This window comes from Chrysochloris asiatica, unplaced genomic scaffold, assembly GCF_000296735.1.
Source record: "Chrysochloris asiatica unplaced genomic scaffold, ChrAsi1.0 scaffold00035, whole genome shotgun sequence".
NCBI lineage: Eukaryota > Metazoa > Chordata > Mammalia > Afrosoricida > Chrysochloridae > Chrysochloris > Chrysochloris asiatica.
The window spans coordinates 11,138,145-11,156,980 of NW_006408553.1; the positions used below are offsets into that span (position 1 = coordinate 11,138,145).

Genomic DNA, 18,836 nt, shown 5'->3' on the forward strand with positions numbered 1-18,836 from the left:
TTAGAACAAGTAACCCACTATAATTTGATGAACTTTACCTATACGTATGGATGTAGTGCTAAAAAAAGGTAACAAATCTTTGCAGCAAGGATCACTCCCACCCTCTCAGTACATAGGATTGACAGGGATGGGCTACTTAGACATTGGTCACCCAAAATGCTGGTGGGGGGGGGTCCTAGAAAGGCAATAATTGACAGGCTTACAAGCTTTCAAGAGGGAACCTAGTTCCAGACCTGGCTGGGGTAGGTAGAACCTCCACTGAATGGTTTCCAATATGTTGGGACCAGGCTGGCAAAAGGAAATGGAGCTAAGACTCTTGTGGTACAACAGGTAATAATTGCCATCCGGACTGACTGTGAGGGTCGAAAATATAGGATAGATTTTTTTTTTTTTTTTTGACAAAAGGAGGGGAGTGACTGATTTTGTAGCCCAGAAGCAGAGGTCCTGGGACCATCAATTGTGAAGAGAGGAGAGCGTGACCCTAAACAGAGAAGCAGTGACACCAGGCATGGAGACGGAGATGATGACATGGACAGATGGAGTGGCTGGGGACATGGGACTCAGGGAGTGAGAGGGGTTGTGTGCTGACAGCCAGGGGGGTGGGCCTGTGAGGTGTATCCTTTGGTTATTTGATGATGCATGGAGGGGATTGTAATCATTGCAATGAAAAGAAATACGATAGGATGAATGTAAAGCTTATGTTTACCCATGTAAACCCACATAATTCACAATAAAAACTTAAAAAAAAAAAAGAATATGGAAAGAATACACAGTCACTTTAACAAAAGGACATGGTTGATGTTCAGTCATTTCAACAGTTAGCATAAGATCAAGAGCCAATGGTATTGAAGGAAGAAGTCTAAGGTGCATTGAGGGAATTGGCAAAGAATAAGGCACCAGGAATTGATGAAATACAAATTGAAATCTTTCAACAAAGTGAGGTGGCAATGGAAGCACTCACTCATCTATGCCAAGAAAATTGAAAGGCAACTATCTGGCCAACTGATTGGAAAAGATCCATATTTGTGACAACTCCAAAGAAAGGTGACTCAATGGAATGCAGAAATCATTGGACAATAGATTTTACTAAAAAGTTTTACTAAAGTTAATATAGAAACAGCTTCAAGCATACATTGACAGAGAACTTCCAGGGATTCAAGCCAGATTCAGAAGAGGACGTGAAATGAGGCATATTATTGCTGACATTACATGGATTTTGGCTGAAAGCAGAGAATACCAGAAAGATGTTTACCTGTGCTTTATTGACTATGCAAAAGTATTCAATTATGTGGCTCATGACATGTTATGGACAACATTGTTAAATATGAGTATTCCTGAATGCTTAATTGTGCTCATTAGGATCCTGTACAGTGATCAAGAGGCAGTTATTTGAACAGAACATGGGAACACTGAATGGTTTAAAATGAGGAATGGGGTGCAACAGGGTTGTATTCTTTCACCATACTTATTCAACCTCTATACTGAGCAAATAATCCATGAAGCCAGATTACGTGAAAAAAAAAATGTGGCATCAGGATTGGAAGAAGACTCATTAACAACCTGCGATATGCACATGATACAACCTTGCTTGCTGAAAGTGAAGAGAACTTAAAATATTTACTGATGAAGATCAAGGACCACAGCCTTCAGTATGGATTGTATTTCAATATAAAGAAAACAAAAATCCTCACTACTGGACAAATAAGCATCATTCTTATCAATGGAGAAAAGATTGAAGTTGCCAAAGACTTCATTTTTCTTGGATCAACTATCAACACTCATGGAAGCAACAGTCAAGAAATCAAATAATGTAATGCATTAGGCAAATCTGCTACACAAGACCTTTTTAAAGTGTTGAAGAACAAAGATGTCAGCTTGAGGACTAAGGTGCGCCTAACCCAAGCCATGGTATTTTCAATAACCTCATTGAAATGCAAAAGCTGGACAGTGAATAAGGAGGATCATAGAAAAATTGATGCATTTGAGTTATGGTGTTGGAGGAGAACATTGAAAGTACCATGGGCTGCCAGATGAACACACAGATCTGTTTTGGAAGACGTACAGCCAGAGTGCTCCTTGGAGACCAGGATGGCCAGACTTCGTCTCTTATAATTTGGACTTATTGTCAGGAGGGACCAGTCACTGGAGAGGGATATCATGTTTGGTAAGTTGAAGGATCAGAGAAAAAGAGTAAGACCCTCAGTGAGATGGATTGGCAAAGTGGCAACATCAATTGGCTTAAGCATGGCAACAATTGTGAGGTTAGCCCAGGACCGGACAGTGTTTTGTTCTGTTTTAAATAAGGTCACTATGAGTTGAAACCAACTTGATGACACCTAAGAACAACAACATACTAGGTTAATTCAAAAAGTATTGTTACTAATTCATAGAAACCTTTATTAAACAAATACACCAAAATGTGAAACTATTGTGCCTCAACTTGCCTTCTATCTATGCCTATACTCATTTCTTTAATTGCTCTAATCCTTCCCTGAAGAATTTTATGTGCCTTGATTTACATCATGTCAAAGTGGTAGTTTTTGGACTCATATTGTGCATTCTTGAGGAACTCATACTGGATTCCTTTTCATTGCTCTTTGCATTTGGAGAGTAAAAAGAAGTCTGATAGTGGCAAAATTATACTAAAAAATAGAGTAAGATTTTGTAACATAATTTTGTAGATTGTTTTTTGCTACCGTTGAAGAATTAGCTGGTCTATTTCATAATGCAAAAAAATTTCCTCCTACAGCTTTTTGTCCCTTTCTTTCACCAATGTAATTTGCAGTTTGGCAACATCTAAGAAAAGTTGAACTGGATTGGTACATCTTCAAAGCTTCATTTTCAGGATATTGACACAATTTTAGCTATACTGTTACACTACAGCTGTGCACATACTCAGAAAAGACTTAAAAGGTCCTAATTGCTCACATCTGACTGATACTGAGGCAGTGTGAAAGTTGGAAGTAAAGTAAAAGACAGCATATATCATGGTTCAGTACTGAAGGTGTGCTCCAGAGACCTTATGCAAAGACTGGACATCTATTGGTTCCAATTATTTAAATTAATCTCTGTTGAATTATTAGATCACTACTAAGGTAACAGAATAAAAAATTCAGAAATAATAAGCAAAAATAATATCTAATTTACTAAATTAATTCAGAAAATGCACACATACACCAAGAAACCCTACAACATTATGTTATTTTAAGTGTCTGTTGTTGATGTTAAGTGCCGTCAAGTTGGTACCGACTCATATCGTCCCTGTATAGGGTTTCCAAAGAGTGACTAGTAAACTTGAACCGCCGAACTTGTAGTTCAAACCAACCTTGCTGTCCAGTGCATTAACCCACAGTACCACACCAGGACTCAATTTTAAATGTCTAGATTACAATAAAAAAATTTTAAGTCATGAAAAAAAAAATCAAAAAAAGAGAAAAGACCAAAAGTATATTGCTTATACACAGGAAAAAGTGCAAACTATACACACTCTGTCTTTGTGAAAATTTAGAGGTTGGACTTTCTATAAAAAGTCTTTATATAAGTTATTTAAAATATGTCAAAATACTTAAAGCAAATAAAGAAATAAAAGGAGCTATTAAAATTATTTGTCAGCAAATAGAGAATATCAGTAAAGAGTTGAAAAGTAAAATAACTAATATGATACTTTCATTAGAGGAATCTAACAGTAGATTTCATCAAAGAAAATTTAGAAGAAATTTGATGTTTTTAGATATAGAAATCAGACAGCATGGTACTGTAAGACAAAAGCACTACACTGCTGACTATAAAGCTGGCAGTTCAAACCCATCAGCCATTCCTCAGAAATCCTATACAGAGTTGCTATGAGCTAGAATCGACTCCACAACATTTAACAACAACATTGAACAATTGTTAGTCAAATATATTATTTCATGATTAACAAAATTCTACAGCAGTAATTTCCTTAAATGCAATGGCATCAGAATCACCAGTTACCTGTGAACTCATATAAACCTTATTGGTCTGGTCTTTCTGCCAAGTGTTGCTTCCATTTTCTGCTAACATTGGTATATCTGGAATATTATTTTTCACTTGATATATTATGTGCTCAAATCCTGCGGAAGATTCCATTGGCTCAATTCCAATGGTAATATTTTCAAACTGAAGGACTCCTCTGTATATTCAGAAGGCAATAATTACAAAAATCATGCAAATGATCTCATCAAAGCTAGAATCTAAAATGTAAGATCATAAGGAATGATAGTAAACAACAGGTTTTAGGCCAACTGTTGTTTTTCCCCCTTATTCAGTACAATCTTTTACTAATTAGTTACTGGGTAGCCACATCTGCTTTAGTTTAGTTCACATCTTTAAAAACTAAATATGGTGAAAAGTATTTTATAATTTCTGGGTAGTAATTTCATTTGTTAAAAGTACACTTTTGAAACTAGGTGCTAAGATATCTGTTCAAAATTTCAAGAATAGAGTTCCTTTTCTTACAAAGTTTAATATAAGTGGGAATAGATCATATAGAGTGAATGTTCAAAGAGATTGATATCCACGAAAACCACAGTCAAAGAAAACCAATTTTCTGACTGGCATATAAATTCTGGAAATCAGGCAACTAAAACCAAAAAAAGAAAAAGTCAGAGAAAGCATTTTTACCACACTCTGAATTTTTCTTCCATATAAATTCAACACATTTCAATGGCAAAACCACTTACCCTACCCTTTACCTCCGGGAGAACTTCTAATCAATTGTTTTTATGACTAGTACTGAATATCCCAAGACTGAGCGTATTAGAGGTGCTTATCATATTTAAGTCACTAAGATCAGTTACCAAAATTAATGGAGATAAGTGATAGATAATGCAGCAATAGTGTTTAAAAAGACATTCTAAAACTTCCTTGCCTGAAACTATTTTTGTTGTACAGTTATTGGAAATACTTCCAATCATTTGAATGATTATTTAAACCAGATATCCAAGCTAATATAAATTAAAATTATCACATCATAGAACTTTCAGATTTTAATTTCCTTAAATGTTTCTAATTTTTAAATATCTGCCAACCACTAAGTTTAAATTTAAAGTATGCCTTAAGTTTTTCATCTATGTATATTGTCTAAGATGACCTGAGTCCAGAACAGATGTTGAGTGTCACAGCTGAATTCGAAAAATCTGCAATATATCCTTGGTAATGACAATGAGCCTGAAAAACAGTATAGAATGTAGGAAGGCAAATCAATAATTCTTTCTAAATAAAAATGTATTGTCAAACATTGCAGGATATTCAAAACATTAAAATCATTGGTCAACAATAAGATAATTATACAGAATTTTTAACACAGATTTTCAGAGAAATAAAGGTTTTTACAACTTTTACTACTGTGTATCATATTTCTTATTGTTAGCAACCTTATGCACAACAGAATGAAACACTACCCAGTTCTGCACCAACTTTCCAGTCTTTATTGAATACAAATGGTGGATAAAAAATATAGTTTTAATTGTGCCTTATTAGGATTTTTATAAGATAAATTATTTGATTGAGCTATAAATATGTATTGTGAAAAATTAAAATAGTTATATATGCTCAACCTTGGAATAACAGGGCTCTATGATACAAGGATCGAGACATTGTCTGAATGGGGAAATAATGTTAAGATGCCTGACAGTCTACTTTCCCTTGCCTGTTATTAATAAAATAGACACGAGTGGAATAGAAAAGAATATCAGGAAACATAATTACAGAATGCTTTTGAGCCTGTCTTCAGCCTATAATTTATTGGAATACCTAAAAAGAGTTAAAGAACTTGTCCAGTGAAACAGGCTTCTTGTGGAGACTTTATAGTGTATAGGACCTTAGGTGGAATCCTGAGCCCCATCCAGAACCTTCTGAGGTAAGACAGTCCCCTTGCAAAGGACAAGCAGAACAGCCTGGAGCAGCTAGAATTACAAAAGATACTTCATGAAAGGAAGACCAGCAGGGCAAATAAAAAACAAAAATGGCAGTCTGATTGACTACTGCAAGAACAAGCAAGGTGTTCACCAGGGAGCCATTAAGGCAAGCAATCAAGTCCCTTCAGGACAAACTGCCCTTCAAGACTGAAACTCAAAGGGAACACATGATCAGGCATGTAAGCTTACTGGTGACCACGTTGGTCTACTGGTGAGTGGAAGATGGGGAAAGGCAGTAATGAATATATGGGCTGAGTTTGACCATGTTCCATAGACTTCCATCGACCTAGAGATGAAAGAGAGAAGAGAAAGGGCTGTTTGGTTTAAAGTACGGTAAGACCTAAGGACTCCTGAGCCCATGGACAAGGACATTGCTATGGAGGGCTAGAGCTGAGAGTGAAGATTCCAGCTGATATGAAGGGAGAGGAGATGTACAAGAATGCCCAAAATCATAGATAATATCCATTTGACCTATCTTTGATGGCTTGATGATCAGAACTTGACTAAAAGGAGATGAAAAAAATTTTTTATAAAGGAAACAAGTGTAAATTGCAACAATTTTATGAACTTGACCTATACTTATGGATGTAGTAGCTCAAAATACCAACTGAGAGGGAAGAAATCTTCACATCAAGGATCAATCCTATCCTCTATGTACACAGGGTTGATAGGAACGGGCAACGTAGACTTAACTACTTAAAAAGGGGTGGTGTAGGCTATAAAGGCATGAAGTGACTGGCTTACAAGTTTTCAAGAGGGAGTTTAATTTCAGAGTGCACGGGGGAAGGTAGAATTCCCATTGAATAGTTTTCATCTTGTCTAGATGGGTCTGATGAAAGGAGATGGGGATAAGATTCTTGATTCAGTAGTGAGAAATTGTTATCATGACTAATTATGATCATCACATCTTTAAAGGTAGAAGTTTTGTAACAAAATAAGGGCAGAAGTTAAGTTAATCTTACAGTCCAGAAACAGAGTTCCCTAGGACTATCAAGGGAGAAGAGCATGAGTGGACTGTGGGACCCTATCCAAAGAAGCAACAATACCAGAGATAGAGGCAAAGATGATTAATTACATGGAGAGATAGAGCAGTTGAGGACTCTAGACTCAAGGAAAGAGAAAGGCTGTGTGCTAGAGGCCAGGAGGCAGAATTACAGAATGTGCCATTTGATTGTTTAAATAATAGATATTCCTGAGTGTTTTTGTGTACATCCCATAAAAGCAAATAGTGTTAAATGATGATGCATGGAGGAGATTGTAATCATTGCAATGAAATGAGATATAGTAGGATGAGTGTAAAACCAATGTTCTCCCATGCAAACTATCACTCATTTCACAATAAAAACTTACAAAAAATAAAACTATATGTGATAAAAAGTTGTTATCTTCCTTCACATTATCCTCCCCCAAAGGTTATTTGTTTGGTTGGTTGGTTGTGTGCCATGACGTCGGTTCTGACTCATAGCAATTCTGTATAGGGTTGCCATAAATCTTTGTTTTTGTTGTTGTTAAGTACCATGGAGTCGGTTCCAACTCATAGTGACCCTGCACAGGGTTTCTGAGGCCGTAAATCTTTACAGGAGCAGAAAGCCTCATCTTTCTCCCGCAGAACGGCTGGTAGTTTTGAACAGCCGACCTTGAGGTTAGCAGCCCGATTCATAACCATTATGCTATTAGAGGAGCAGAAATTCTCATATTTCTCCCATGGAATGTCTAGTAGTTTTGAACTGCTGACCATGAGGTTAGCAGCCCAACTGGTAACGACTACGCTACCAGAGCACTTAGTATATATAGTTCACATTTTTCCCCCTCTGTAATTACATTGTATGTATAGAGATGGGTTTATATTAATATAGTGCCTATTATTAAGGATAAGTTTAATATGTGAAAGATTATTTCAAATAAATTGAATAAAACAAGATGCAAGTTAAAAAAATAATGATCATCATATTTTGGCTCTCCTTGCCTTCCTGTTATTTTCTCCAGTTTCAGCCTGAACTTACATATGAGCAAATGACAGTCTGTTCCACAGTCTGCCCCTGGCCTTGTTTTCACTGATGATACGGAGCTTTTTCCACCATCTCTTTCCTCAGATGTAGTCACTTTGATTTTTGTATATTCCATCTGGTAAGGTCATGTGTATAGTTGTCCTTTATGTTGTTTAAAAACGGTATTTTTAATGAAGACATCATTCATCTTGCAAAATTCTATCATGTGATCTCCAGTATCAGTGTTTCTATAACCAAGGCCATATTTTCAAACTACTGATCCTTCCTCTTTGTTTCTAACCTTTGCATGACAATTGCCAGTAATTATCAATACAACTTGATTGAATGTTTGATCATTTACATGTTGAAGAAGTTGATAGAATTATTCAATTTCATCAACTGACTTTAGTAGTTTGTGAATTTGAATAATAGTTGTATTAATTGCTCTTTCTTTGTAGAACTATGGATATTATCCTATCACAGACAGATTTGTACTTCAAGAAAGATCTTGTAACGTTCTTTTCGATAATGAAAGCGATGTCATTCTTATTCAATTTGTCTTTCCTGGCACAGTAAACCATGTGATTGTCAGATTCAAAATGGCCAATACCAGTCAATTTCAGCTTACTCATGCTGAGACTATCAATGTTTATGCATTCTGTTTCATTTTTGGCAACTTGAATCTGACAATCACACAGTTTACTGTGCCAGGAATGACAAATTGAAGAGGAATGGCACTGAGTTTAGCATCAAAAAGATCATATCAAGATCTGTCTTGGAGTACAACTCTGTCTGTGATAGGACACTATCCATACCTCTACAAGGAAGGCCAGTTAATACCACTATTAAAATTTACACACCAACTACTAAAGACAGTGATGATGAAATTGAAGAATTCTACCAACTTCTTCAATTTGAAATTGATCAAACATTCAATCAAGTTGTATTGATAATTACTGGCGATTGGCATGCAAAGGTTGGAAACAAAGAGGAAAGATTAGTAGTTTGAAAATATGGCCTTGGTTATAGAAACGATACTGGAGATTGCATGATAAAAATTTGCAAGACCAATGATTTCTTCATTGCAAATACATTTTTTAAACAACATAAAATATGACTGTACACATGGACCTCACCAGATGGAATACACAGAAATCAAACTGACTGCATCTGTGGAAAGAGAAAAGTTTCATGTCATCAGCCAAACAAGGTCAGGGGCAGGCTGTGGAACAGACTGTCAATTTCTCAATACAAGCTAAGGTTGAAGCTGAAGAAAATTACAACAAATCCACAAGGATCAAAATGTGACCTTTAATATGTGCCACCAGATCTGAAGAACAGATTTGATGCATTAGACACTAAAGAACAAAGACATCATACAGGAAGAAAACAAAAGACCATTAAGAAGAAAAGAAAGAAGGAAAAGACCAAAATGTATGTCAGAAGAGACTCTGAAACTTGTTCTCCAGTGTAGAGATGCTACAACAAATAATGAAATGAGGAGGTAAAAGAGGTAAATAGAAAATTTAAAAGGTCAGCTTGAGAAGACAAAGTCAAATATTATAATGAATTGTGAAGAGACCTAGAGTTAGAAAAGCAACAGGGAAGAACATGCTCTACATTGCTCAAGCTGAGGAAAATGAAGAAAAAATTGAATCTTCAACTTTAAAATATGGAATTATGCAGAAAACATTAAAAGAAGATGAAAGGAATACACAGTCACTGTACCAAAAATAAATGGTCGCTGTTCAACCATTTCAAGAGGTCAAGATATGATCAAGAGTCACTGATATTGAAGGAAGAAGTCCTAGGTGCACTGAAAGCATTGAAAAGAAAAAGGCTTCAAAAACTGATGGAATACAAATTGAAATATTTCTACAAGCTGATGAGGTACTCATTCATCTATGCCAAGAAATTTGAAAGACATCTACCTAGCCAGCTCACTGGAGGATAATTGTGCCCATTCCAAAGAGAAGTGACCCAATGGAATGTGGAGATCATTGGGCAATATCATTAATATTTCAAGCAAAAAAATTTTGTTAACGGGAATTCAAAAATGGTTACAAATGTACATTGAAAGAGAACTGCTAGAGGTTCAATCAGGATTCAAATGAGGATATGGAATAAGGGACATCATTGCTGATGTCAATTGGATGTTGGCTGAAAGCAGAGAATATCAGAAAAATGTTCACCTGTGCTTCATTGACTATGCAAACACTTTCAATTGTGTGGACCATGAAAAACTATGGACAGCAGTGAGGGGAATGACTCTTCTGGAACACTTATTTGTACTCATGAGGAACATGTGCATAAAGCAAGAGGCAGTCGTTCAAACAAAATAAGGGAACACTGAATGGTTTAAAATTAGGAAAGTTGTGGGCTAGAGTTGTATTCTTTCACCATACTTATTCAATCTGCTTGCTAAACAAATAATCTGATAAAGCTGGATTATATGAAGAAAAGCATAGCATCAGGATTAGAGGAAGACTCATTAACAACTTGTGATAGGCTAAAGATATAGCTTTACTTGTTGAAGGTGAAGATGACTTAAAACAATTACCAAAGAAGATTGAAGATCAAAATATTCAGTATATATTGCACCTCTATGTTAAGAAAACAAAAAAATTCTCACCACTGGACCAATAAATAACATCAAGATAAATGGAGAAAAGATTGAAGTTGTCAAATATTTTCATTTTGTTTGGATTGACCATCAACACTCACGGAAACATCAGTCAAGAAATTAAACAACATCTTACATTAGGAAAATCTGCTGCACAAGATCCCTTTAAAGTGCTGATGAACAAGTCATAGTATTTTCAATAACCTAAGGAGCTCTGGTAGCGTACTGTTTACAAATTGGGCTACAAACTGCAATGTCAGCAGTTCGAAACTACCAGCTGTTCCGTGGGAGAAAGATGAGGCTTTCTGCTCCCGTAAAGATTCACAGCCTCAGAAACCCTGTACAGGGTTGCTGAGTCAGAATCGACTCCAGGGCACACAGCCACAATATGCATGTGAAAGTTAGACAGTGAATAAGGAAGACCGTAGAAGAACTAATGCACTGGAGTTATGGTGTTGAGGGAGAACATTAGAAGTACCAAGGACTGCCAAAAGGGCAAACCAATCTGTCTTAAAAGAAGTACAGCCAGAATGCTCCTTGGAAGGCAGGATGGCCAGACTTGGTGTCTCATACTCTGAACAAATTGTCAAGAGAGATCAGTCCCTGGAGAAGGATATCATGTTCAGTAAATGGAGGGACAGAGAAAAAACAGGAAGATCCCTAGTGAGATGGATTGGCACAGTGGCAACAGCAATTAACTCAAGAATAGCAATGATTGTGAGATTGGGGCAGGACTGGGCAATGTTTGTTCTGTTGTGCATAGAGTTGATATCAGTTTATACTGACTCAATGGCACGTAACAACAACAATGCTTTACTCTATTCCCACCATCACAGTCAACTTTACCTTGTGGAGGCAGCTCTTCTCCAGTCATATTTTGAGTGCCTTCTAACATAAGCGGCTAATTTTCCTGCACATCATCTGACAAAATCCTGGTGCTCTTCATCATGTTGCAATAGTCAATATTCCTGTGCTATCTGATAGTATTACACTGCTATTCATAAGTTTTTCAGTGACTATTTGGGAGTAGTCTGTCTCTCATACATGGATTCCATCTCTTCCATTCTATGTATAAGGAAACCAAAACACACCACCAGGAAGTCAATTCTGACTCATAGCATTACTATAGGACAATATAGAACTGCTCATTAGAGTTTCTAAAACTGTAACTCTTCATGGGAGCAGATAACCTTATCTTTGTTCCATGGGACTGTCGTGTGTTTGCATAACTGACAAACACTTAACCCACTGCATCATCAGGGTTCCTTGTATGTTAACCTGAAATAGCAGCCAGAGTTATATGAAATTAAATATTTGTGTTCAAGAGTCAACATGAAACAAATATATCCCAATGTTTGTGATACGGCCTCTTCAATAGAGAAATATATGGTAATAGACTTCTGTGATACCAGAGCCTTACCTTTAAATATGAAGACTCAGAATGCAAAACTCCAGTCTTGTTGTACGTATAAACCAAAAAGTTCTGCGGTAAGAATGAACTAATAAAAACAAATATAAAAAATGTTTGAGTCATGAATTTGATATGATATAAACATAAAAATATAAAATAAATATAAAATGTATAGAATCTACTTGGTAGCATGTTTTAATTAGGGTTACTTCATTAGAGTTAAAATTCATAGAAATAGTGTATTAGTGATTCCAGGCTTTCTTAACTCTGTGACTCCTCTATGGTCAGAAACTTGTTTGTATGGCTATATATGTTTTCATTAAATACTTACCAAGTGTCTACTATTTAACAGACCATCTTCTAGTTGTTGGCATAGAACAGTAGACTTAAAACCCTGCTGCTCAGGACAGTCAAAGATATATGCCACAGGTATTGTGGATGATGATAAATAAGGTGCTGATGGAGGTTTATTGATTCCTTGATAACTAAAAAATAAATGGCATTGATTTGTATAAATAGATATTTAAAACAGAAGTAAGAGAAAATGCAAAGATCCTGAGGCAAAAATGACTTTTGTGTTGTTAACAAGGAACAATTAGGGACAATATGCTTGGAGTGAAGTGAAAAGAAATAAGAATTAGTCCAGGTAGTGCAAATGTTTACCATACTTGGTGGTTAACGGGAAGGTTGGCATTTTTAGTATACTCAGAGGCTTTTGGAAGAAAGGTCTGGCAATCAACTGGTAAATGATCAACACTGAAAACCCCATGGAGCATATTGTACTCAAACACACATGATATTGCCATAAGTTAGAGTGAACTCAACAGAAACTGAGCTTTGGTTTTAATAGCAGATAGTTCACAAAGCCATTAGAGGGTTTGGAGCAAATAAATGATACGATCAGACTAATATTTTAACAGTGTCATTCTAAATGCTTTGAAGAGAATAATCTGTAAGGACAAATTAGAAAAAGCAGAGAGGTCACATAGAATGCTATCCAGCTATCCTGATAAGAAATGATGGTGGCTTGAACTAGAATAGTAGTAGTTTTAGAGGCGCTATCATATCATATTTAAGAAACAGAATACATTGAATTTAATAATCCTTTGGTTATGAAGTAAAACAAAAGATATGTCAGATAACTTCAAGATTTTTGCCCTGAGTAGCTGGAAGAATGGAGTTGGCATTGCAAAGATGATCAGAAACTAATTCTGAACATGCAAAGTACAAGAATTTAATAAATACCTCTAGGAGGAAGTATCAAGTAATTAATCACATAAATTAATATTTTCTGGAAATGGATAAAGTAGAGCTGCACATTTTAGCATAATCAAAACATAGTATTTTATGCTAAAAGATGAATTAGATAAGTAGGTCATGAGTGTAACTAGAGAAATCAGACAGGAATCAAGGACACTCAGAGTTCATAAATTGGAGAGATGAGAAGGAATTCTCATCAGTAAAGAAGACTGATAAGGAACTACAATAGGGAGAGTTAAGACAGGTGTACGTGGTATTCTGGAAATCAAGTAATGAAATTATTTTAGGGAAGGGAGATGATCAGCTAAAGCAAAAGATGCTGACTGGTTAAAAAAAATAAAGACTAACAAATATCATGATAAGAAACATAAACTTCATTGATGATCTTATCACAAGGCATTTTTAGCAAAGTTGTCAAAGGGTCAAGACAAGTTTAATTATAATGAATTAAGTGAGAACTGTAATGAATTAAGTTAGAATAGTTTTCTCCAGCCTTGTTAAACTACAAAGATGTAGCCAGACAAAAGGCTATAAATATATATTTTCAAAGATGCAGACAAAGAAAAGGCAGTTTGATTCAGGAGAAAGTAAAAATTTGAAGACATTAAATAGATTGTTGCAAGGGGTTGTGGGTTGGAACAGGGATTGACTGTGATTGCCATGAGAGATCTCATTTGAGGAACGAAAATATTCTAAAATTGATTTATGGCAATATTGGTTAGAGTTATTGAAACTATTGTACAATTGAAATGAATGAATTCTATGATACGCAAAATATGCTAAACAAAGTTATTTAAAGGTAAATGCTATGTCATTAATATACTCATATACAACTTGATGTTGTGACATACCTTTGACATAATATCATACATGCTTAATTTGTAACTTGTGATTCCTGGAATCAATGTGCTCAATATACTCAATAGAAAGTTTATAGATATGTAAATTATTTCCTAATTTCAAAATAAAAAGTTAGAAAATTAAAATCCTAATTTAACACCTTGTGAATCCTATTTTATAATTAAAATTAAAATCCTAAATTATTATATATATATATTATTGTATTCCTGTTGTGGCATTTACTGTAGGATCAACACTGAACTGTGAACCACAAAGTCAACAGTTCAAACTCACCAGTTGCTCCTCAGAACCCCTATACAACATCACTATGAGTTAAAACTTACTCAACAGTACTTAACAACAACAACATATTTAATATTGTATTTCTGAATTTAAATCCTATATAAAATAATTTTTAAATAAAATCTAAACTTTAAAGAAATTATGTCTTACTGTTTTTGTAGTTGCAGAGTGTATGGCTTTCCATTAATTTTAATGATATAAGTAGCCTAAAATAAAACAAATTTAAAAAGCTGTTTAGTAATCAGAAGTATATAAGTAAAACTTTATTTTTTATCCAAGTAGAAAATGCACTGAAGTATTTTAAAAGCATGAATATGTTCTTCGGTATACATTATTTTAGATAATAAGAATTTATTCTTATTAAAAACCTAATAAATTCAACACCATTGTGAGGAATACCTGCTGATATTTAAAATACCAGCATGTTGTAGCTTCCAGAATTACAGTAATATGCAAGTCAGCACAGTATAACAAACTGACAGCTGAGTGATGGAGCAACATAACGTTGATGTATTCATCTATAGTAAGTTTGATTTGTTTTTTTGTGACTAATTTAATGAATAGGAATTGTTTTTTGTTTTTAAGGAAGAAATAAAGAGAATAATTTGAAGGGAGAAAAAAGTTCAGTATGCTTAAAACTATACATTACTTGTTGTGTCATGCTGTAGGTTCAGCACTGCTAACCAAAAGGCTGGCGATTCAAGCCCATCAGTCACTCCTTGGAAACCCTGTACAGGGATGCTATGAATTAAAATTGACTCAATGGCACTTAATGAATTTAGGAAAACAGATTTTTTTAATTCTAGTTGAGATGAATGTGTCATGGTGATAGGGTTATATTCCACAATTAATATGAAACAATAGAAAATTTATTTACACATATACATAAATTCCCAAACATACATAGAGCCACATTGCAACCCTCAGTACATAAAACTAGTAAAGAAAAGGAACTGAAAAATTGACAGCAGACAAGAGTCTAGTGAGGAATGCCAAAACATCATATAATCTAGGGTGATGCTGTAGAATCAGCACTGGACAGAGACCCACAAGGTCAGCAGTTCAAACCCCCCAGATGCTCCTTGGAAACCCTATACAGGGTCACTATGAGTTGGAACCAACTTAATAATGGCACTTGCCCACAACAAAGGATTTTATCAAGAATTTAGTAAAAATAACGTTCAGTATCTTGAAGTAGCGACATCCAGGAATGGGGTTTCTCTGTTCAAGTGCACAGGTTGAATATTTGGACTATATCTCATCAAATGAACAGAAACACATAAAGATCAATATCCCAGATAATAGTGAGTTGAAATGGACTGGAATAGGTCATTTTTAATCTGACAATCTTGTGGGTTACTACTATGCCAGTTACCACAAACTGAAAAGGAGTGGCACCATATTTATTGTCAAAAAGAACATTTCAAGATCTATCTTTGAATTGTGGTACAATGCTGGCTGCAATAAGATAATTTACATATGCCTAAAAGAAAGACCAGAGTGATGGTATGGGGCTGTAGGATAAGCACTGCACAGCTAACCACAAGGCCTGTGGTTCAAACCCACTGGTCACTCCTAGGAATCATTATACCAGGTGGGTTTATGTTAGAACTGACTAAAGGGTATTTAATAAAAACAGCAAGGAAGACCAGTTCATACAATTATTATTCAAATTTATACACCAAACAATAAAGCCAGTGGTTATAACATTGAAGACTTCTAAATTCTTTGCTTGAAATTGATCAAATATATAATAAGGATGTGTTGATAACTACTTGTAATTGGAATGCCAAGGTTGGAAAAAAATGAAAGGTGATTCAATGCAATACAGAAATGATTGAACAATGCTATTAATATCACACACAAGTAAAATTTTGCTAAAAAGAATTCAAAACCAATTATAGCAGTAAGTTGACATAGAACTGCCAGAAATTCAGGCAAGATTCAGAAGAGTGTGTGGATAAGGTACACCATTGCTGACATCAGATGGATTGTGAATGAAAAGAGAAAATATTTCCTTTTGATTTGTAGACTATGCAAAGGCTTTCAACTGCATAAATTTTGACAAACTGCATAACATTGCAAATAATGGTTATTCCAGAACATTTAATTATGCTCATGATGAGTCTGAGCAAAGACCAAGAAGAGAAAAAGGGATATTGAGTGATTTAAAATCAGGAAATGTGTGTGGCAGGGTTGTATTCTTTCACCAAGTTTATTCAGTCTGTATGCTAATGAATTTACCTGAGAAACTATTATATGAAGACAAACACGACATCAGGAATGGAGGAAGACTCATTAACAACCTGCAATATGCATATCATGCAATCTTGTTGCGAGGGAAGAGAACTTGAAATACTTACTGATGAAGTTTGAATTGCATCTTAAAGTAAAGAAAGAAAAAATTCTCACAACTGGATCAATAAAAAAAAAAATAATGATAAATGGAGAAAAGGCTAAAGTTGTCATAATTTTGCTTGGATCCACAATCAATCCTTATGGAAGAAATCAAATGTCATATCGCATCAGTCATATCTGCTGCACAGAACTTCTTTAAAGGGTTTAAGAACAAAGACATTAGTTGGAGGATTAAGATGTGACTGATCTAAGCCTTGGTAGTTTCAATCACCTCATATGCATGTGAAAAGTTGAACTCTGAAGAACGAAGAACATATAAGAACCCATGCACTTGAGGTATGGTGTTGGAGAAGGATGTTAAAAGTACCACAGACTGTAATAAGAAGAAACAAATCTGTGTTAGAAGTACAACTGGTCCCTGAAAAAGGATGTCATAGTTGGGATAGTGGAGGTTCTGCAAAAAAGAAGACTTCCAATGAGATAGAATGAAACAATGAAAGCAGCAAAGGACTCATGGGTTAACAATTGTGAAGACGACGTAGGACCAAGTAATGTTTCATTCTGTTGTGCATAGATAGGCTCAGTGTGAATTGGAACTGACTCGACACCAAGAGTAGCAGAACATAATTACATTAGATTTCACTTATGTGTACCAATGTAAGTTTAAAGGATTTTTAAATATTTCAATTTACTATTTTTTTTAAAAATTTCTACTTCAGCCTTAAAGACATTTTCCCACTATTTTGAGTACATGGAAATATTAATCCCTGTACTGTGACTTCTAATATAATATAAAATGATAAAACTATGCCAAGTTTGGAATCCTGGTGTGGTGCCATTGGACAAGCACTGGACTGCTAACTACAAGGTCAGCAGTTTAAACCCACCAGCTACTCTCGGAAACCCTATACTGGGTTGCTATGAGTCAGACCCAATTCTACAATATTTAAAGACATAACAACATGTTAACTTTGAGTATTTTAATACAGAAACTTTTCAACCCAGATTTCTAATGACTTTTCTATGTAGTAAGGATTTTTTTCAACATCTTTCTCCAGTTAATATTTAATTTGTTTTATTTATAACCAGATCAGTGTTATATTTTTATATTCCTTTGTCTAGTCTTCACATCTTACTTTGGCCAATTACTGTTACTAAATCTGATACTTCTGAATCAAGTCTTTCAGGTCTAAATTGTACTCACAACCCATTTCTCTATCATATAAGGAACTCAATCAATTTTTAAAATAATATTCAATATGGAAAATTTTCATTCTTACTTCATCCTGATCTTTTTTCTACAGGGATACTTACTTAAATATGCTTTTATTTCTTGAAAAATTGTGAGTAAGTATGTAAAAGAATATATTGAAGAAGGGCAGGGAGAAGGGAGGTAAAAATAAAGATCAAAACATGCAATCAAAATACCATGCTTTGCAAACGAACAAATTAGCATATTCTGACAACACAAAGAAGGTAAAGCATTAGAGACGAATCAGTTTTAACATTTTAAATTATTTTTTAAAATTATTTGTCAATTACATGCTTCTCTGAATCTTCACTGTCATTTGACCTTATCTTTCGTGGAACTGTGACATGCAAGAATATTTCTTCAGAATCTGCAAAAAGAAAATTTATTTGTTTGCATCAAAATCCATCTCTGTCAAGCATGAGTTCATAACCCTGAGTTCATGAGTAGGATCCTGCTCTTATCAAAGTCTCCTAAAACTTTAAATTTGTTGATGTTGATAGGTGCCATTGAGTCAGTTCTGACTCATAGTGACCCTGTATAGAGTTTCCAGGGAGTGGCTGGTGAGTTTGAACTGCCTACCTTAAGGTTCAAACCGACCTTGAAATTTAAACCAACCTGAGGTTGAGGCTTATCATATGGCATCACACCAGAACCTATTTATTTGTATGTGTCCATCTTTCCTGCCAACTGTGCTAATCATAAGGTAGGCAGTTCAAACCCACCAGCTGCTCTCAGAAACCCTGTAAGGGTCTCTATGAGTCGGAACTGACTTCATGGCAAACGACAACAATAATAGCAACAACAACAACAAAAACCCTTTTCTTTTGGAGTCCTTAAGTGGGGCTGTAGGATAAGCAAGATC

At 35.1% G+C, this 18,836-nt stretch overlaps 1 protein-coding gene across 1 annotated transcript in view; it reads right to left on the minus strand.

Annotated features, from left to right (window-relative positions):
* The window catches only part of LOC102832847 (disintegrin and metalloproteinase domain-containing protein 18-like), a 197,331-nt gene that overhangs the window by 156,566 nt on the left and 21,929 nt on the right, over positions 1 to 18,836 (minus strand). Inside the window, exons 2-6 of the mRNA XM_006859991.1 lie at positions 18,265 to 18,341; positions 14,515 to 14,570; positions 11,971 to 12,049; positions 5,114 to 5,190; positions 3,976 to 4,153 (exon numbers count right to left, since the gene is read on the minus strand). Of these exons, the coding sequence (XP_006860053.1) occupies positions 3,976 to 4,153; positions 5,114 to 5,190; positions 11,971 to 12,049; positions 14,515 to 14,570; positions 18,265 to 18,341 (467 nt within the window). The remainder of the gene's footprint in view (positions 1 to 3,975; positions 4,154 to 5,113; positions 5,191 to 11,970; positions 12,050 to 14,514; positions 14,571 to 18,264; positions 18,342 to 18,836) is intronic.